The sequence below is a fragment of the Oryx dammah genome, unplaced genomic scaffold (genome assembly GCF_014754425.2).
Source record: "Oryx dammah isolate SB20612 unplaced genomic scaffold, SCBI_Odam_1.1 HiC_scaffold_27, whole genome shotgun sequence".
NCBI classification, from domain to species: Eukaryota; Metazoa; Chordata; class Mammalia; order Artiodactyla; family Bovidae; genus Oryx; species Oryx dammah.
The window spans coordinates 21,858,665-21,880,422 of NW_024070211.1; the positions used below are offsets into that span (position 1 = coordinate 21,858,665).

At 35.3% G+C, this 21,758-nt stretch overlaps 1 protein-coding gene across 1 annotated transcript in view; it reads right to left on the reverse strand.

The window, feature by feature from the left end:
* Positions 1 to 786: 786 nt before the first annotated feature.
* Positions 787 to 21,758, reverse strand: part of NYAP2 (neuronal tyrosine-phosphorylated phosphoinositide-3-kinase adaptor 2) — a 308,670-nt gene continuing 287,698 nt past the window's right edge. The window contains exon 7 of the mRNA XM_040228470.1: positions 787 to 6,189. Coding sequence (XP_040084404.1) covers positions 5,962 to 6,189 — 228 coding nt within the window. The 3' untranslated portion in view covers positions 787 to 5,961. The remainder of the gene's footprint in view (positions 6,190 to 21,758) is intronic.

The window sequence follows — 21,758 nt, forward strand, 5'->3', positions numbered from 1 at the left end:
ATTAAACATACTGACTTGCTCCCCATTTTGTTGTTATTGTTGTTTAGTCACTAAGTCATGTCTGACTCTTTGTGACCTCAGGGACTGCAGCATACCAGGCTTCCCTGTCCTTTCCTATCTCCCTGAGTTTGCTCAAACTCATGTTCACTGGGTCGGTGATGCTATCCAACCATCTCATTCTCTGTTGCGCCCTTCTTCTCTTGCCTTTAATCTTTTCCAGCATCAAGGTCTTTTCCAATGAGGCGGGTCTTTTCCAGTGAGTCAGCTCTTCACATCAAGTGGCCAAAGTATTGGAGCGTCAGCTTTAGCATCAGTCCTTTTAATGACTATTCAGGATTGATTTCTTGCCCCCTGTTTAAGCCAGATTAATTCTAGAAGTATGGCTGAACAAATGAGTGTGTTAAACACCTTTTAAATAAATGAACATCTTTTCTATGAATACCAGTCTAGGATTGCTGGATTTTTTTTCCTTTAGTGCCTCCAGAACACTTTAGATACACACTGAATCATTTAATTGGAATTAGGTGCATATGAAAGAAAAAATGTAGTTTCCTCTTATTTACTGGATTGCCCATTTGAAGCAGAAGCCAGAGGGTGACTAAGGACAATTGAGGGTCACATAACTAAGGTGAAAGCCTCAGTCTTCAGTGACTCACAGGCAAGAGTCGTTTACCATACAATCTCACAGGCAACTGGAAACATGGAAAAATGTGTGCATTTTTCTTTGAAAGATTTCTTACTAATCTTGTTTCTTGATGAATAAATACCAGCAACAACAAAGTCAACTAATTTAAACTATTGCTTTTATTATAATTACACGGGAGCACAAATAAATAAGCACAAAAGTATTGCAAAATATTGCCAATGCACTAAAGAAAACAATTTGTTTTCAAACAACATCTGGTAACTTCAGTAGTATCAAAGTACATTTATAATTACATATTACCTAAAAAATCAAGTACAAAAATTAAAAGAAATTAAAACATCAGTGTTTATATTAATATGTATATAGAAATGGCTAACAACACATGAGTAGAGAAATCTGTTATCTAATGCTTATTTGCACAACTTTTCAGGCACATACCTGACATTTTTAATGAGTTATGAAAAATGCAATATGACATTCAGATTTTTAAATACGGTAAACATGTGATGTTGGAATCGATGTTAAATGGTTTCTTTTAAAAACCCTGTCTTTTAAAAGAGTAGTGTCATTATCCACTAAAAAACATCATTTGATATCATTTTTCTCAATAGCTATTTGTTTCAATTTCTTGAAAAGAGCAAGAAAGTAAACATACAACTGCTAAATACGTAAACACATTTTTAGTGCAAGATAACAAGACCTGTGACTTTACTGTGCTTCGTCTTTTATAATCACAGTGCGCTTCACACAAATTGCTACACTATAAATGTTAACTGAAGGAGTTCCAAACAGAAGAAGTGCATACTAAACATTTTCATATATATTATATACAGTATGTATGCTGTATGTGGGTGTATACATGTGAAAATGTAAATGCTTTTAGGGTGGGCAAACCCAGTCATATTTGGGAATAATTGAAAACTTCAAGAAGATTTTCACATAGGTTTGGTTGAGATAAATCCAACAATATTACTGTAAAGATGTTTTCCCTTAAATTTAAAACTTTATAATATTTAAAGGGAAATTACGCAGATATTTTTACCCAGGTAACACACATCTTGCTACAATGTCATTGACCCAAATATCAAAGGGTTTTAAATAAATCCAAACCCCCAGCTATAATGTTCAAAGTCCAACATGGCAAAATGAATTTTATTTTACTGATTTATATAGACAGCAGTACATATCCTATGTGTACACATAGAGGTTTACACATAAACATATTTTATATTTAGACATCAACTTTAGTATGTTTAGCATTTTATTTTGACTATACACTTGATCCAGGAAAAACATATAAACACATATATAAACACATAAGAGATGTCAAACACATATGATATTGTATATCTTCTTAAAAACTCCGTTTGAAACTACTAATGATTGTATAATGAAACTCCTTGAAGGCAGGGACCACATTTTTCTGAATGCTTAATGTCAAATGCTTTAGAAATGCTTTAAAATAGCTGATATATAAGTTGCTCAATAATGAACTGTTAAATGAATAATAGATTAATAGCTAATTGTTCACATTTTTCCCTTACAAGGAAGATTCAGTGAGTTACGCTTAAGTACATAAGTATCATTTTTTTTTCACTTCCATTTAAGTTTGGGATGCAATGAATGGTGAATCGCTTTTCTATTCTACTTCTACTTCTTTGCAAGTTTGAATTTCCTCTCATCTCAGATAATTTGCTGTTAATATCATAGACATTTTTCCTTAATTTTATAGGTAGCCATAATTAGCTTACAATTACTTTTCAATTTTAGGTGAGTAAGTCAACTTAACATAGAAGTAATATTGAAATTGCATTCTATGTGCATTGTTCTGATGTCTCACTTAATTAAAACAATAGTGTTGTTTAGTTTTATTAATTTGATCACCAAACTTGCTCATAAGAGTCAAACCACTTTGGATATAAGGATATGGCCTAAGCCAAAATGTAATAAAAATGTTTCTCTCCAGAAAAATTGAAAGAAACCCGTTTGAGACCTTGGGGTCTCTGAAGTCCCAGTGTCACTGCTTTGAAAAGCAAAGTTGTATCTGACTATATCCATTCAGTTATCATGTGTCTGAATACGTACAGTCTTTAAATCTACACATTTTAATTTCTTAATATTTTGCATTGTTTCATTTTAACATCTATTTTGGGGGAGTGGGCATTACCTTTTCCACAAATCAATCAGTTTTCACTCCAAACTTGCTTCCACAGTATCAACACTAGGGGAAATGTTGGCAGTGTTTACCTAAAGAACTACTCTACTGTTATACTTCAGAAAATGCTGGCTTCTGAGATTGGATAGAAAAGCAGGATTTGATATTTCCCTTCCATCAATGCTAAAGAAATGTGTGTCTTCTAAGAAGTTTTTCACATATAAAAGCATCTTGCTAACAGCCAATAAAGTTGTTTCTATAAAATTTGCTCTGAAACGATCATTTTTTATAGGGCTAAGCTTTCAACTGGTAACCATACAATGATATGATTTGTTCTTTGGCACTGCTTAAAAAAAAATATTAGCATATGGAGTTTTATCACTCCATAGCAGCAGCAGCAGCAGTGTTCTGGCTGTAGGTGGAATTTTTTATCATTTGACTAAATTCATAGGTATAAGTGCCCTAAATGGCTACCATCAGAGAGTAAGTTTATTTTTTTATCCTAATGACCTCTTTTTTTCCACATAAAGAAATGCTGCACAAAAAGGAAATTAATTATATAATAGCTATTGCCACATAGGCTAAACTACAGTGAAGAGTTTTATAGTTACAGAATATCATTTCTTAAGTTAAATATCAGTGAAGCGGCTTTTCCAGATCTTTCAGTTACTTCCCACTGAAGGCAAGATTTGGAGACAGTAAATGGAAATGGTTGCCTAAGGTCAGATTTTCAAACAAGCTACCTTCTCAGAAAATAACTTGCTTGAAAAGGGAATGTATGAAACATGGCAACAGCATTCGTTTGGCAGAACAAATGGAAATGGCTGAACCCAACACAAATCATTTTGTTAACTATTTCCTTCTTGACAAGTGGCCAGCATTAAAAAATATCTTCTGCCTAATTCAGAGAGATATGGTAATGATGGGCATTTGAAAAATACACCTGTGTGTTCTACCTAAATGAAAATTTCAGGGGAATTATCCAATTGCAATTAGATCAAGCTTGACATATTCATATGACATATACGTATATATGTGTAACAAGATCATCATAAAGATGCTAATCATTGATGGCTTACATATATCTAATTCATGGGCTTGAGTATATGTGGTCATAATAACTTAAATCAGGATAATAATTTGGGTCATCAACACATTTAATGTCAATTCTGAGTTTTACCTTAACACATTTTCACCACTCTTAGATTTGTACTCCATTGATTTTAGGGTTTGAAACATAATCTATAACTGGTGAAATATGACAGCAGGGTCTATTTAAGCTACTTAAGATCTCTCCATGATTTCATGTACTAACTTGCGACTCTACTTTTTTTTCCCACCTCAACGATACAAGCAAAATTTAAAACATCAGTAAGCATTCTATGTGTACAGTTTCCCCACTGAGTACTCATTCACGTGTAGTGTACACACGCACACATAACAGATACACATGCTCCCACTCACCTTATTTCCCTTATTCTTTCAGAATTCTAGTTGGGCATCAAAATATACATTAATTATAAAATATTAAAAAATTATTTTATAACATTTCAAAGGCTTGAAAGAAACTATTACTGATAAAGCATTACTAGGTCTTTAGCAATATAGATTACAAAATTCCCCTACTTCCTGTTATATTTGGTTATATTGAGCAGCACTGTACTATTGCTGTCAAAACCCTTACAAGGAAAACCACTATGACAACAAATTCAAACACATACCTTTTCTTTCAGAAATATAATAATACTAAATTGATTGTTAAAGAAGAATCACATATTGTCCATTTTTTGGAAGCATAAATAGTAATTTAAATATACAAAATATATATGATAGTTTCCTTTTTATTCCTCCATGGGGTTATTTATATTCAACTAACAAGTTACTCTTAAAAGATATATATGATTTGTTTAACTTAAACTTTACCACCACAAAAATTGAATCCACCCCATCTCCCATCCCCTGCATTTCCTGTTTCTTCCTTGAAATAAAATAAAATAAACAATTGATCATAATTCTTTGGTCATGGTGTCATCATCAGTAAGAATGTGATGAACATGCACAAGAGATTAATCCCCCAATTAGGGTGATAACTCGTTGAAAAGTTAACATGAAATACTACTCCATTCAGGCATCTAGATTTTGAGAAAGCTTGGCATTTAGTGTACTGAAATATGCAAACTCATCTGATTGAATGTTAGTTGATCATTTTCTAGGGGAAACAAACATACACGTGAAAAGTTACTCAAAAGTAGCGATTGCAGCAGCTCTGAAGCCACTGGTCTCACCTTGAAAGCAGTCATGCTGTTTTGCCTTCTATCCCTTATCCTTTCCATTGTCACAGTGAACCCTGGTCTCCTCCAATCAGATCAATGATGCAAGGACATGTGTCCCTAAAGCCATTTCTGAAAGAAATGTTTTCTGCTGGGATGTCCAAATATACCCTAGTAACTTTCTCTGGAGTCTGACTCACCATTGCTTAGTATAAACAAGATGACATTTGAAGAGAAATTCTTATAAAGCCAATGCGGCAAAAATATCGGTGTTGATGCAATATGGATGTCCAAATTCAGCATCACATTGGCATTCATTTCCCATCAAACCCTTAAAAAGGTACAAAGCAACAAACAGATGTTCTTAACGATGTGATAGTCATCTTCTACATTACTAGCACCAGATCATATATTATGTGATTGAACATAATTCATACATGAGCTAGTGTACAGAAACCAAACGTAGGAAGAAAGAAAAACATTTTAAATGCAAAAATTAATAATCAAAGGCATCAAGGGACATATAAAAGAGATAACAAACCAGTTAATACCGAAATTGTATCATATAGTAAAACTCTTGGTATTTCTATCATTTATATACGTATAATGTGTATTATTTCAGGTGTCACCCATAAACTAGTAAAATATTTACATCTCAATATCTTCTGGATTCAAAATAATCCGTGATAAATAAGTGTGCCTTAAATGCAAGGAAATACGCATTTTATCTTGAACTCGCCATGAATAGGCACAGCTTCCCATGGGCTTTCCAGGGAACCACTGGCATTCCATTCTGACTGAGAAGATATGTAACAGTTACTTATCACATGACCAAGTCGACCTCCCTCTTCGTGTTAAGTAACGTGGAGCTCATGCCATCCTGCACACAGTCATATGGCAGTATCCCAGAATACCGTTTGCTGTTTAGAATAGGGTGGAGGGCTGTACTTCTTTGCACCTGCATTCTTCTTCCAGCTGGGTAGGATAGGCATGCTATCCTGTTTGCAAAGCCCCTTTTCCGTTTTCTGTCTAGCTTTTATTTCCTTGCACAAGCAACGCTTTTTCTCAATCATCTCAAGCATTGTATGGTCTCCATGAAACCACTGCATGCATGCCACCTAGCAAAAAAGAAAGAGTGAATACAGAAAAAAAAATGGAAAGAAAGCAGATTTGTTTTGCACTGTGCTAGTAGTTGTTTTGAAAAATGTCAGCCATTTCTATATTTTTGAAATTCTTACAAAGCAAAATTAAGGCATAGAAGTGCCAAAAAATTTGTACTTATATTATTAAACATTGAGATATTATGAAACAATAATTTGGGAGTGAATATTTTACCAATATGTTCTAAAAGTCCATGCTATGGAAATAAAATATGTAAAAATTTTAAGCCATTTGCCAAATAGTTGCCTATTATTTTTATGTTGACTCCATCTTCCTATGGGTCTCAATATTCTAAGTTCAATGATTAGCATTACTTTCAAGAGAGATCTTATATGAATGTGATATGCTTTCATGAACGTTTTTATTAGTGAATTAAAGCTTAACATTTGTTTATAAATAGCATGGAATTTAGACTTTTAATCATTCTTCTACCAAAATGAATTTCAATGTACATCCAATGCTTGGAATATAAACACTTAAATAATTATTCTGCAAAGAAGTTTCACTATACATCTTGAAGCTACAGAAAATGTTTAATTAGAATCATTGGTTTCTACAAGCATACTGATCCAGATCCTGAATATTCCCAGAACTTCAAAGAACCAGATTCATCAGGTCAATTGGAAATCAGGAGAAGATTCAGTGATGACTGTATATTGATACACATACATCTACTACTGGACAGGCAAACACTGCTCCCAGGTGCGTGTGACTGTGTCCGCCAGTAGCTGTTCTTTAGCACAAAGCTAGCAGGTTGGATCTGTCAGAGAATAGCAGTGTGACTGAGACAGAAATCCAGGATAGAGATGCTTACAATTAATCATTTGAGCAAATCTATTGTATGACTTGAGAGTTAAAATAGCTCACTTGGAGGCACTAAATTTAATGATACAATTTTAGGAAATAATTGACAAATATTTATAACACTTTTTCTGGGGCTTCCCTGGTGGCTCAGTGGTAAAGAATCCGCCTGCCAATGCAGGAAACATGGGTTTGATCCCTGGGTTGAGAAGATCCCCTGGAGAAGGAAATGGCAACCCACTCCAGTATTCTTGCCTGGGAACCGTGAACTGAAGATCCTGGCGGGCTATAATCCATGGGGTTGCAAAAGAGTCAGACATGATTTAGCCACTAAACAACAATATAACGCTCTATACCAAAACCCATTCTTACCACTTTGCATAGTTTAATGCATTTATTCCTCACAATGACAATGTTCTGAATTAAGTATTATTAATTACCCTAGGTGTATGTTAGTTGCGCAGTCATGTCCAACTATTTGTGATCCCATAGACTGTAGCTTACCAGGTTCCTCTGTCTATGGAATTCTCCAGGCAAGAATACTGGAATGTATTGCATTCCCTTCTCTAGGTGATCTTCCTGACCCAGAGACTGAACCCGGGTCTCCTGCATTGCAGGCAGATTCTTTACCATCTGAGCTACCAAGGAAGCCCCTGTTATCCCATAATGAGTAATATGAGACTTGGAGAGATTTAGTAATGTGCCTAAGCTTACAGAACCAACAAATGACAGTGTCAAATTGAACCCAAGAGTTTATCTCAGCACCTGTGCCCTTCAAAACTACATGCTACTGGTTCCAGTGCATGTGAAACTGGAAAGGATTGAGACAACTCAGCACAACACCCTCCAAGGATGGGTGAGAAGCTAAGTTTTCAAGAATTTATATATCTTGTCCAAACCAGGCAGGTAGGCTTTTATGTGAACAAGGCAAAACTGAATTCTCACAATTCTTAAGTCTTTATGGAAAGGATAAGGTCTTGAGCTAGAAGTCAAAGATTCAAATTCTGACACTTGATGAGTTTCCATTGGTCACTCCTTTTCTCGGTTTCTTTATCTGAATGACTGAATTGATAACATCTTCATTTCAGAAGTTAGTTTAAAAATTAGATTGGGTAATGAAGGTGAAGTAATTAAAAAAAAAAAAACAACAGTGAAACATTGCCCTAGAATTATTATCCTAATACTGACAAATACCTAGCAACAGTTTTCCATACATGCTCTCTGCCATTCATGTGGAAAGAGCTCTACATATGTTATATTAATATTAAAGCCTCCCAGCCACACTGAAAGTTAGGGTTTAGTTACACATAACAAGTGAGAAACACAAGTCTCAGAAAGCTTAAGGAACTAGTTCAAAGGAAGGTCATAGGTTACTGGCTGTGATACAAGCCTATATCAAATTCAGATCTGTTTGACTCCACAGTAAATCATCTTTCTACAACAGCAAGCTCCATCTCCTGAATATTATTTAGAGATTATAATAATAGTTATTGTATGTACTACCATTTCCAGATGCTATTCAAAAATGCAAATATATTTATAGCTTTATGAGTGAATAAAAAGTGCTTGTCAAATAAATAAAATCAATGGCTTGAATTGATTAGCCAATGGCTTAGATTCCAGAGGGTGACTCTCTTGGGTAAATGTCTTGTATGTAATAAGCTTAACTTGACAACGTTTCTTGAAGGATGGGCTGTATTTGACACATTTTGGTGTCCTCTGGCCCCAAGCACAGAGGGCCGTGGCCGTGGCTGTTCACTTTTTAAGTGAATTTCTGGGACAACGACCAACAGGTTTTTGTCCCAACATGAGAATTTCAGAGTAGCTCATAATTTTTCAAAATATTTGTAATATTTTATAACATGATAATCTAAGCAATAAAAATACAATAACTCTATTTGGGTGGAAATACAAGCAAAATTTATTGAGTGACTATAAATTGTTATAAATGGAATTTATAATACAGAATTCTCAGAGGGCTAGCCCCAAATAGCATCCAACACAGTAGCCCCGACATGCAGAACAGAATCATTTAGCTCTCAATAAAAGTTTTAGAAATGGAGTGAAGCCACCATCACTGTACAGTATTTGCTATTCTCAGAAAACTCTCAAGATAATTTCCTTTTTAGTAAATTCTCACTGGATTTCACAGATCCCAATGAAATCACAAAACCACCCATCTTCTTTAAGGTAAGATATTTACAGCATCACTTCAATATTTGCATGGTATTTACTTGTCCATACAAACATTAAATCACTTATTAATTTCCTTTAATATTTTTAGGGTGTGAATCAGTACATGTAACTGAAAAATAATTTTTTTCTGTATTCCTCTGACAACAGTGCCACCAATATATTTCATTATATTTCATTTCATTTCATAGTTGTCATTACAATTCATAAATGCTTTATATTATTGAGAATAAGTGTTTTCAGTCAATTAGTAGTTTATGCTAAATAGGTATGTCAACTTATCAAGAATAACCCATTCTGAGACGTTGTGGGGAGGGGGGTGGGAGGGGGGTTCATGTTTGGGAACGCATGTACACCCGTGGTGGATTCATGTCAATGTATGCCAAAACCAATACAGAATTGTAAAGTAAAAATAAATAAATAAATAAATAAATAAATTTTTTTAAAAATCTACAGAATAAGAATTTAAAAATTGAGTTATAAATTGAGTTTTATACTCATTGCATTTTTATTTTAGAATACTTATATATCACTTGATTGATATATAATGGTTCAGAATAGTACTAGTAGACAATCACTCTAGTTTTCCAGACTGACTCTGCAATATTAAACTATTTTCTTTTGGGGTCCATTACACAGTCAATAAAAATTCCATGACAAAGCATCACCCAATCTATGAAAGAGGGAGAGGTATTCTAAGAGAATTCAGGTTCTTAGAAAATAGTAAAATTCATTTTTTAATTTTAAAGTTTAACAAATCTAACAAGTCTGGTACAGAATCTTCTCATGTTAAATTTGCTATCAAACTTTTTCCTAATTTAAAATACCACCCCCAAATTGTTATTATGCTGCAATAATATGATTAAATGAAGAATGCGATTCAGTTTGGGGGAGATAAATCTGCTTCTCATATTTACTTTTAAAGAACATATGTTTTTGAAAATTTCTTCCTGAAGAGTACACATTGTTTTTAAATCCCCAAGTTAAACTCAGTGTTACTGCTATGCCTGTTGACATGGCCAGATCCCTTCGCCCTAAAATGTGTCCAAAAATTATAGTTCATTCTGATAGTATGTGTTAATTCATTACTTTAGGCATAACAAATAGCATGTTTAGGCATTATATGAAGTGCGTTAAGACTACTACCCATAAAAGGTATTGCTGCTGCTGCTGCTGCTGCTAAGTTGCTTCAGTTGTGTCCAACTCTGTGTGACCCTATAGACGGCAGCCCACCAGGCTCTCCCGTCCCTGGGATTCTCCATGCAAGAACACTGGAGTGGGTTGCCATTTCCTTCTCCAATGTATGAAAGTGAAAAGTGAAAGTGAAGTCGCTCAGTCGTGTCCGACTCTTCGACCCCATGGACTGCAGCCTACCAGGCTCCTCCATCCATGGGATTTTCCAGACAAGAATACTGGAGTGGGGCGCCATTGCCTTCTCTGTAAAAGGTATTGAGTCTTTCCTTTTTTTTGTCATCGAATTCTTCATATTTAAGTTAAATTTAGCTGTAAAATTCCATTCCACTTCATACTATAGTTGAAAGACTTCTATGCCAATTTATAAATATTAATATTTAAAAGTAAATAAACTCTAGTAGTTTAGTTCTTTAGGGGCTTCCCTGGTGGCTGAGATGGTACAGAATCTGCCTGCAATGCAGGAGGCCTGGGTTAAACCCCTGGGTCAGGAAGATCCCCTGGGGAAGGGAATGGCTACCCACTCCAGTATTCTGGCCAGGAAAATTCCATGAACAGAAGAGCTTGGCAGGCTACAGTCTATGAGGTCACAAAGAGTCAGACACAACTGAGTGACTAACCCTTCCTTAGTTATTTGATCAAGTGGTCTCTTTCTTATCTTTAATCCAAATGCATTTATTGTATGAACCATGAAGGAAAGGAAAAAAATACACAAGCAAGTAAGCATGCTCTGGGAGACAATTATTCACTTAGTATGAACACACTTATATATCCTAAAGAAGATTTATCTATTAGCAAAGATTCAATGGAGACAATATTCTTGCCTAATTTCATGGAGATCAAATCAAATGAAGCTCCTCCTCAAGAAGATGAATCATAAATATACACCCCTCAGGTGTAGGCTATATACATGACTTCTTTCCAAAGGGTACAATGTGGAAAGGAGAAGATGAAGTTTACATGAAGAAACCTGTCAACACTACCTACACCACACCAGGTCATCCACACTGATCAGTAATGTTGAGAGAATGCATCCTTGATATCACATGATGAGAAGTGCACTTAATCTCTGTGGTCTTCCTCCTCTAAACCATAACTCCAATAGAATCATGAGAAAAACACCAGACAAACCCAAATTGAGAGACATTCTACAAAATACCAGTCCAGTAATCCTCAAAATTGTCAAGATCACATAAACTAAGGAATATCTGAGAAACGATCAAGTATGGTTTTAACAACAATGTATCAATATTGAGTCTTTAGTTGTGACAAAAAACACCCATAATAGTGTAAGGGAATAATAAAAGGGAAATCTGAGTGTGGGGTAGGCAGGAATCCCCTGTGTGTTCTTTGCCACTTTTTGGTAAATTCAAAACTATTCTAAAATTCAAAAAATATATATTTTAAGAAATGACATGATAGGATCACATTCTTTCTAAAGAATAAGTAACTGTATCTTTCATTCTTTAGAGGGAAGCAATGTGGTATAATAGAAGAGTCAAATGACTTGACTGGGATCTTGATTGTTGTGTGACCTTGAAAAGTCATGTGTCTTTCTGAAGTTGTATGTTCTTCCTCTATACATTATATATGTATATATGTACATAATTCATATATACACAGTATGTACACTTGAATATACTTTATATATATATTATGCATATTTATGCACCACATTGCACAAGGTTACAGGAAGCAGTTAACTAACACATGCAAGAGATTGAAAAACAGTAAAGTCCCATACATCATTCACGATCTTATCTACTGATTCTTCAATGCATCGAGAATAACGTGAGGAATTTTAATTCAATTCAATAATTACTTTCTCTAAAAAAAACAATCAAGTACTTCCTGATATTGACTACATTTTATCCCAAAAGCAAAGAAATAGTGAGACTATCCAATAAAAAAATCTCTATAATGTTTAACTAAACTATTCAATTTTTCAAAACATGTAAGCTATAAGAGAAAATAATATTCTGAGTAAACACATGGAGCATTTCAATATTAAAAATGATACAAGAATTAAGCTGATGCAAGCATATCTATCTGTACTGATTTTGATTTTTATGCTTCATGAATAAACATGTTAAAAAAATCATTGAAGATTTTTGAGCAAGTGTGATGTTTGCTTTGAAATAAAGTTTGGCTTTAAGCCTGAAGATTTGAGAATTAAATTTAATTCCTTAAACAACAGACAGAACACCAATACTAATTTCCAAAAGCTCTGGTGCAGGGGGCGAAGGGGATTAATCAGTTCCATGTTGCTCTCTTTGTCCAAATTTCTACTTGGGTAGAGCTACCCGGGTAGCTCATTTTCTAAGAAATCATTGTTCCCAGCTCTGTAATGACCTATATGGTAAGAGAATCTAAAAAAGAGTAGATATATGTACATGTATAACTGATTCACATTTCTGTACAACAGAAACTAACACAGCATTGTAGTAGTACTATAATCCAAAAAAAAATAATTTAAAAAAAGAAATAATCGTTAGCAGTATGAGAGGTATAAGCTTTAGCAGTATGAGAGGTATAAGCTTTAGTCTAGCTGAAAGGGAAGCTAGATTATCAAATTTCTCTGAATTTTCTATTTACCCTAGAGAAAAATTTCTCCAGGAGAGCATGGATAACATTAGTTATCCATGGATAACATCAAGGAAGAGCAGGCATGAGGTCAGCTGGTATGATTTGAGAAGTGGAAGCAACTTCTTCAGGAATTACAGAAGGGAGAAAGACACTTCACCTCTGCTGTTTCTGTCCTTCAGAGTCACAGGTCAGCCAGAGGTGATAGCGCTCTCATTGAAAACATTCTTCCTCTCCCATTTAGTGGGCAAAGAGATTGATTCTTTACTTAACACATGTACATAGAATAAACGTGCAAGTACCATGGATTTTTTTCATCTATCTTCAGGATAACAGACAGAGATTGGCCAACTACAGCACATTTCCCAAGTAAAGCCCATTGCCTTTTTTAGTACAGGACATGTTGGCACCATAAAGAAGGCTAAACACCGAAGAACTGATGATTTCAAACTGCAGTGCTGAAGAAGACTCTTGAGAGTCCCATGGACAGCAAGGAGATCAAACCAGTCAATCCTAAAGGAAATCAACCCTGAATATTCACTGGAGGGACTGATGCTGAAGCTGAAGCTCCAATAGTTTGGCCACCTGATGTGAAGAGCCGACTCATTGGGAAAGACTCTGATGCTGGGAAAGATAGAGGGCAAGAGGAGAAGAGGATGACAGAGGATGAGATGTTTGGATGGCATCACTGACTCAATGGACATGAATTCGAGCAAACTCTGGGAAATAGGGAAGGACAGGGAAGCCTGATGTGCTGCAGTCCATGAGGTCACAAAGAGTCAGACATGACTTTGCAACTGAACAACATGTTGAGATTCATACCACATGACCCATAAAGGCTAAAATGTTTATTGTTTGACTCTTTAAAGAAAAAGTTCTCTAGGCTACTAAGTAAGTGTCCAATTAACCCTTACAATGCCTAAAATGCCTAATATTAACCCTAAGAAATGCATGATAAGAGACAAAAAAAGATAAAATCAATGTTAGTACTATAAAAGGGCTAATATGAAATCAAGAGCATTGAATCATATACACTTACAATATTTTTCATATCAAATATGGCCCATTAGGTGAATCATAAAGGATGAGACAGATTTAAAATCAGCTCTAACAACTAGTTTAAAGAAATTATTTGGGCCTACTGACTACACATTTTATAATTTCATCATTATAAGAAAGAAGAGGAATGTTGGAATAAAAGAAATAAAGTGGATAATCTGGTTTAAATCCTCTCAATAAGAGATTTACTATAAGGTCAAACTTTTCTTTTAATAACCCTGAAGTGGTTATTTGTTTGTCTGTGATATGCCACAGTGGTGATTCAACTCCAATATAAAAATTGCTTAGAGAACTTTTAAAATAATATTTTGGTGATTTGTATTTCTTTTATACTTTTCCAAACATTTTTTAGAAAGAAGGGATCACTTTCCATAGCATAGGCAGCAACATAGACTCTAAATAAATCTTTTGAAATTGATATAACACAAAAATTGGAAAGGTTATAATTATCTGCACTTGTCAGCAAATTCAATAATTGTTTTATTACTTATTGAATAACAAGTTGTCAAATCCATGTTCTTTGATCATTATACAGAATGGAAAAAAATGTATTTTTCTTTGATTTAGTAAGGCTTACTCATGTATATATATATGTATGCATCTACCTATCTCTATCTATATATTTGTGAAAAATAATTGAAAGCACATAGAGGTGACCCAACATCACAGTATTTTCTCTGGTAAATATTAAATGGTACCATCAAATAATGCTACTCACCTCACTCTGCATAACAAGCTCTAGGTTCATTCACCTCACTAGAACTGACTCAAATGTGTTCCTTTTTATGGCTGAGTGATATTCCATGGCACATGTGCACTGAAACCTGCCAATCTATTTATCTGTCAAAGGACATCCAGGTTGCCTTCATGTGCTAACTATTGTAAATGGTGCTACAATGAACACCAGGGTACATGTGACTTTTTCAGTTATGGCTTTCTCAGAGTATATGCCCAGTAGTGGGATTGTGGGGTCATATGGTAGTTCTATTCCTATATTAATGCATTTATGTGGAATCTAGAAGGATGGTACTGATGAACTATTAGCAGGGCAGAAATAGAGAAGCAGACTTTGGACACAGCAGGGAAAGAAGAGAGGTGGGTGGTAAATTGAGAGAGTAGCACTGAAACATATACATTACTGTAAGTAAAATAGCTAGCTATCGGGAGGTTACTACCACAAGTATATAGAGAGCTATAACACAGACAGCTCAATGCAGTGCTCTGTGGCAGCCTACAAGGGTAGGACGGGGTGGAGGAGTGGGAGAAGGTTCAAGAGGTAGGGGACATGTGTAAATATGTAGCTGATTCATGTTGTATGACAGAAGCCAACACAGCATTGTAAAGCAGTTGTCCTCCAATTAAAAATAAGTTTTAAAATTAATCCATGTGACTCTATAATTACTTATGTACCCCACACTGAATTGCTCCAGTCGTGTCCAGCTCTTTACGACCCTGTGGACTGTAGCCAGGCTCCTGTATCCATGGGCTTCTCCAGGCAAGAATACTGGAGTGGGTTTCCATGCCCTCCTCCAAGGGATCTTCCTGACCCAGGGATCAAACTTGCATCTCCTGTGGCTCCTGCATTGCAGATTCTTTACCACTGAGCCATTAGGGAAGCTCATAATCACTTTAAAATACTATTAGTTCTACTTCAAAAATTACAGATTCAAGGTCAGGAACATGATTCTACCCTAAATGAATTTGTTTCTCTTTTTTCATGAAGGCTGGAATGAAGTGACCTGAACAGGAAAGTATGAAATATCAAAAATAAAAAAATACATAATATAAGTGTGGAAAACAAAAAAGAGATAATATAGATGTGCAATATTTTTTTTAAATAAGCAGATAATGTAATTTTACAAAACCAAAAAAGCAAGTACTTGTTAGTTCCATAGACCTGGATTTTATCTTGACTTTTAATCTCACTTGGTGATGCGCAAGTTATTTATCTGGTTCTCTTGCTTGAGATATTATGAGAATTAAAGACTATATTTGAAACATTCCTGGCTTTTAAAATTCTATGACAGTATTTGAAATGATAGCACCCTTGGGATAACTTAAGCATTTTCCATAGTTTATGCCTATGCTTTTATTCATCTTTAACTCTGATATATTATTTTTTTAACTATTCCTTTGTACTCTTCCCTCACTTACCAGCACTGTTTGATTTAGAACCTATGGTATATGAAAGAGTTATTTAAAAATTGTACACCTAAGGTATATGCAAAAATTTCAGGTTTTATTTAAAATGGTCTAAATTTAGCTTTGAGATATCTATTGATAAAATTAGAATAATCTTCACCCTTCTTTTTCTAGATCTGAAGATCTGCCTCAGTATACAATCTCTGATCAGCTCTAAGAAACATCACATGTTGGTATTTTAAACTATGTATGCTATTTTACATATCTGTGCTGGTTTTTATGACCAGTTATGTAAAACTCACTCATCATAAAGATTTTTAAATTGTAAGTTAATAAGCCTTACAATTGCAAGTCTATAAATAGAGTTTCAAGTCAATATAGATTGTTAATGTTCTCTGCCCACAAAACGAGGGAAACATCTAACTCTTCAGTTTTATTATGATGTCCTCTAAATAAGACCCACAGGTCACTTTTAAGGACAGAGGTTGGTCTGAACGATTCTGTTAAACAATGGCAATCACAGCTGTCCCCAAGCTCCACCAATACACTGTGCATCCTTCTCTAATACACCAATACAATTTTTGTGTGCATGTTTGATTTCTTTCTTTCTTAGGGGACAGCATAAGTGGGTAAAATGAATATCATGGTCTGGTTTTACCAGTTATTACTTGTGAGATCTGGGACAAGTCATATAATCTTCCTGAGACCTTGGTTCTTTCGCTTTGAAATAAAAATAATTAAACCTTAGTTTTGTTGGGAGAAGCACATGTAATAAGTTAACATCTACCTCAAGGTGGACACAAAAACACAAGCTCCTCCACAAAGTGGCTCAGTGGTAAAGAATTCGGGTTCAATTCCTTGGTCGGGAAGACCCCCTGGAATAGGAAATGGCAACGTGCTCCAGTATTCTTGGCAGGAGAATCCCATGGCCAGAGTCAGACACAACTGAGCAACTGAGCACACACACCCCTAGTCGACTGTGTACAGACACCGCTAGCGAGCTCTTTGAAGGCAGGGAAGGGTTCTGTAGTAAATCACCACACCCTTAGCCTTTAGCACAAGGAAGTATGTCATAAAAACCCATGCAAGGAACGAATGTATAAGCAAGAGGATGACTAGAAGACTAATGCTCCAGTCGTGTCCAACTCTTTGTGACCCCATGGGCTATACAGTTCATGCAATTCTCCAGGCCAGAATACTGGAGTGGGTAGCCTTTCCCTTCTCCAGGGGATCTTCCCAGCCTAGGGATTGCACCCAGGTCTCTCGCATTGCAAGTGGATTCTTTACCAGCTGAGCCACAATTAAAGCCCAAGAATACTAGAATCGGTAGTCTATCGCTTCTCCAGAGGATCTTCCCTGCCCAGAAATTGAACCGGAGTCTCCTGCATTGCAGGTGGATTCTTTATCTACTGAGCTATCAGGGAAGCCCTATTTCAGGAAAGGAGTTTTGGAACTCTTTGATTTATTGAATGATTTGATTTCACTTTGGCTCAACTGAATCCAATAAATATCTCAAATTTTACAAGGTTAAAAGAATATATTTCCTGGGATTTTTCAGCCACAGAAATAATCTGATGTTAAATTCAGCCCTTGATGTCATGTAAGTCACAGTCTGGGTGTTCTATAGTTGAAATCACTCTGGGGTGTTTGAATCCTTGGGGTCTCAAGGAATTGAGTTCTGGGGTCTCAGAATCCTTGACACTTTGGCTCAGATTAATGATGAGCTGATGCTCCCTAAACCTTAATATGCTTTCAGCTCCCCTTAGGAATTCATTAAAATCAAATTCTTATGCATTATACCTAGAGATCCTGCATCTAAGTTCTAGACAAGGCAGGTTTCAGGCAACTGCATTCAAATGGCCCCAAATGCAGTTAATTCTGTTCCATAAATTTTTCTCAAATTTGCCATCGTCTTTTACATTTTCAGGTCATTTCCTGGACTCAGTTCAGTTCCTGGACTACTAAGATTGTCTCTAATGTTCCATTTCTTGGCTACTTCTCAGCCACCATGCACACTTCTGCCCAAGTGCTCCCTGAGAAGCCCCCACAGTGTCATGTCGACTCAGGGATTCCCCCTTTATCTACAGAAAATAGTAAGTGCCCCACATCCATCACAATGAGCTTCAGTGTGGTCTTCGCCAGTTAATTTATTTTGTTGTCCTTTTTAGTTGCCCAATCATGTCCTACTCTTTGCAACCCCATGGATTGGGATTTTTCCAGGTAAGAATCCTGGACTGAGTTGCCATCTCCTTCTCCCAGGGATCTTCGCAAGCCCAGGAACGAACCCATGTGTCCTACCCATGTCCACTGCATTGCAGGCAGATTCTCTACCGCAGAGCCCCAGGGACGCCCCATCCATTTGCTTCATACTCCAGTCATGAGCAACTGCTCAAAACACCCAACACCATAGGCACACTACTTGATCATATTTTTAGCTCAAGCTGTTTCCTCATTCTGGAACTCTCATTCTCCCTGCAGCCTCATCTTTTATGTGAAATTCCAGTGATGCTTTTAAAGTTGAGCTAAATGTAGCAAGAATCCATTGAGAGATCCTCTGTGACTCACTGCCAGGCTGGCTTATTGCTGGAGTACGTCTACTCATTCATCCATCACTTAGTGAAATCAGCAGCCCTCTTACACCATGCTATGAATATGTGTTTATTATAAGTTTTGCACAAGATTCTGAACTTCTGAAAATCAGAGATCTTGTTTACACTATTTTTGGAACCCTAGAATCCTGAGTTAGTACTCCTGAAAAAAAATCCCAAAATGTTTTAAATAGTTAAACTTCACTGAAATAATATTTCAAAGTGACTAGTTTGAGAGGTACATTTTTTTCACTACATTTTTCTGATTATAAATAATATATGTCTATTCTACAAAAGAGGGTAATAATAATTTAACAAGGAAAATTATCTGATACCACCATACAAAAAAGTAGCATATTTCTTCACATAAATTATATATACATATAATGATATTTGATATGATAAGCTTCTCTAGTAGCTCAGTTGTTAAAAAATCTGCCTGCAATGCAGGAGACCTGGGTTCAATCCCTGCGTCGCAAAGATCCCCTGGAAAAAGAAATGTCAACCCACTCCAGTATTCTTGCCTAGAGAATTCCATGGACAGAGGAACCTGGAGGGCTACAGTTTATGGGGTTGCAAAAAGTTGGACACAACTGTGTAACTAACTTTCACTTTTTTAAAAATAGGGATATTTATGAATGTATAAAATATATTTTTTTAAACTTGGGATTATATAGTATTACTATATCTTTGCACTTTCCCCATTATTAGTCTTAAATACTTTTTTCAAGACATGTTAATAAAGGCAAATTATTCACTGTGAATATCTTTATTTAGTCATTTTATAATTGCTCACATTTGATTGACTTTCCTTTCTTAAATGCAATAAATAATGTTTCAATGCTATATGATTTTTTTCTGCCATGAAGCCACTCAAACAGTAATTCTCAAGTCAAAGGGTCAAAACATTTTAAGGCTCTGGAAATAGACATAGCCTATTTGTCTTCCAGGAAAGCTGAACCATTTTCCATTCCCATAGCAGGATGGTACTCACAGTACCTCTTTATTTGCATTTAGATGTGCTGCCAAAATAAAAAGCAAGGAAACAAACAAAAGTATTTTATCTGCATTTTAACTGTCTGAAATAATGCTTTGATTTTAATATTTACTTTCACTAATAGTGAGTTGAATGGATATGGATATTTCTCAAATGCTTGATAACAGAAGAGTTGATCCATAGCCTTATTTTCAGTTTTTTTCTATAAGATAGTTTTACTTACTAATTTTTATATTTTAATTTAGGTATTTATATACTATTTCTATTAATAATATCCAATGTTTAACACTTTTAGTCATTTATGTTATTGCTAACAGACGCTTTTAATTTTAAGTAGTAAAATCAGTTAATTTTTTCAAAATTTCTCCAGTTTTTATTATTCAAATTTCCTGACTGTTTGATAACACATAAATATGACTCTTACTTTTTCCAGAGTTTATGGTTTTATTGTATTCTTGAATTCACTTTTACTTCATTTGTTTATGTTCTTCTTTGTTATCAAAGGTACATTGCTTATGAAGAGAAAATATATTTAATAAGAAAAATGATACAAAAGGTGAAACAATAAAAGGGCAAATTTTGCATTTTAATTTTTCATCAGGTGAGAATTTACTTTTATTTATTTCATGTATCTAACCAATTGTTCAAGCATATATATATATATATTTTTAAAATTCTGTACTATAATCTCATTTTATAAGGTACTAGCAATGGCAAGCCACTCCAGTACTCTTGTCTGGCAAATCCCATGAATGGAGGAGTCTGGTAGGCTGCAGTCCATGGGGTTGCTAAGAGTCGGATAGGACTGAGCAACTTTTTCACTTTCATGCATTGGAGAAGGAAATGGCAACCCACTCCAGTGTTCTTGCCTGGAGAATCCCAGGGACGGGGGAGCATGGTGGGCTGCCATCCATGAGGTCGCACAGAGTCGGACACGACTGAAGCGACTTAGCAGCAGCAGCAGCTGATATAAAACTTTCAATCACTACAATCTGTATATCAGTTCTACCTTAAGGAAAATAATGTCTAAGGAAAAAAAAATACTTCTCCACTTCAAATTACCCTGGTACAATCATTATCTTCTTGATACATAAATGTATATGAATTCACATATATATACACAATCCATCTTTTGCAAAAAATACTCTGTTTCACTTACTGGCTTTAAATGATTCATATAATGGAAAAATACAGTTTTTCAGGTTGCCATGTATTATACCAAAGTCTTCAGAAGTGTTTCACTTTGGAAAATATTTAGCAATTATGTTTAAAAAAATCATTGTTTGTCATCGTTTAGTCACTAAGTTGTGTCCTACTCTTGTGACCCCTTGGACTGTAGATAACCAGGCTCCTCTGTCCAGGCAAGACGACTGGAGCGGGCTGCCGTTTCATTCTCCAGAAGAATCATTACATTTCATTAAAAGAAAATAAAAATCTGTTTTGAAGCTGTCTGACACCTGACCATATGATCAAACACATGCACACATGAGTATATATGTGCACAAACATTTTATATATAGTCATAAACATAAGTATGTACATATGCATAAAAGTATAGGTCATACCTTTTTGTGTATAAGTATGTATGTGTGTATTTGTGCATGTGTGTATATAACAGACAAGTATGATTAAATCATTGAAGCCTATGGGTTTCAAAAAACAAAATAATAAAATATTGCTGAAAGAATATATGTGTCTTTAATGTCACTAAAAGGCTTCCCTGGTGACTCAGTAGTAAAGAACTCGCCTCTTGCAATGCATGAGACTCAGTTTCGATCCCTGGGTTAGGGAGATCCCCTGGAGGAGGAAATGGCAACCCACTCTGGTATTCTTGCCTGAGAAATTCCATGGACAGAGAGGCCTGGTGAGCTACAGTCCATGGGGTTGCAAAAGAGTTCAACATGACTTAGCAACTAAACAATAACAACGTTACCGAAGAAAAATATAGTATGCTAAAGTTAATAAAATCTCA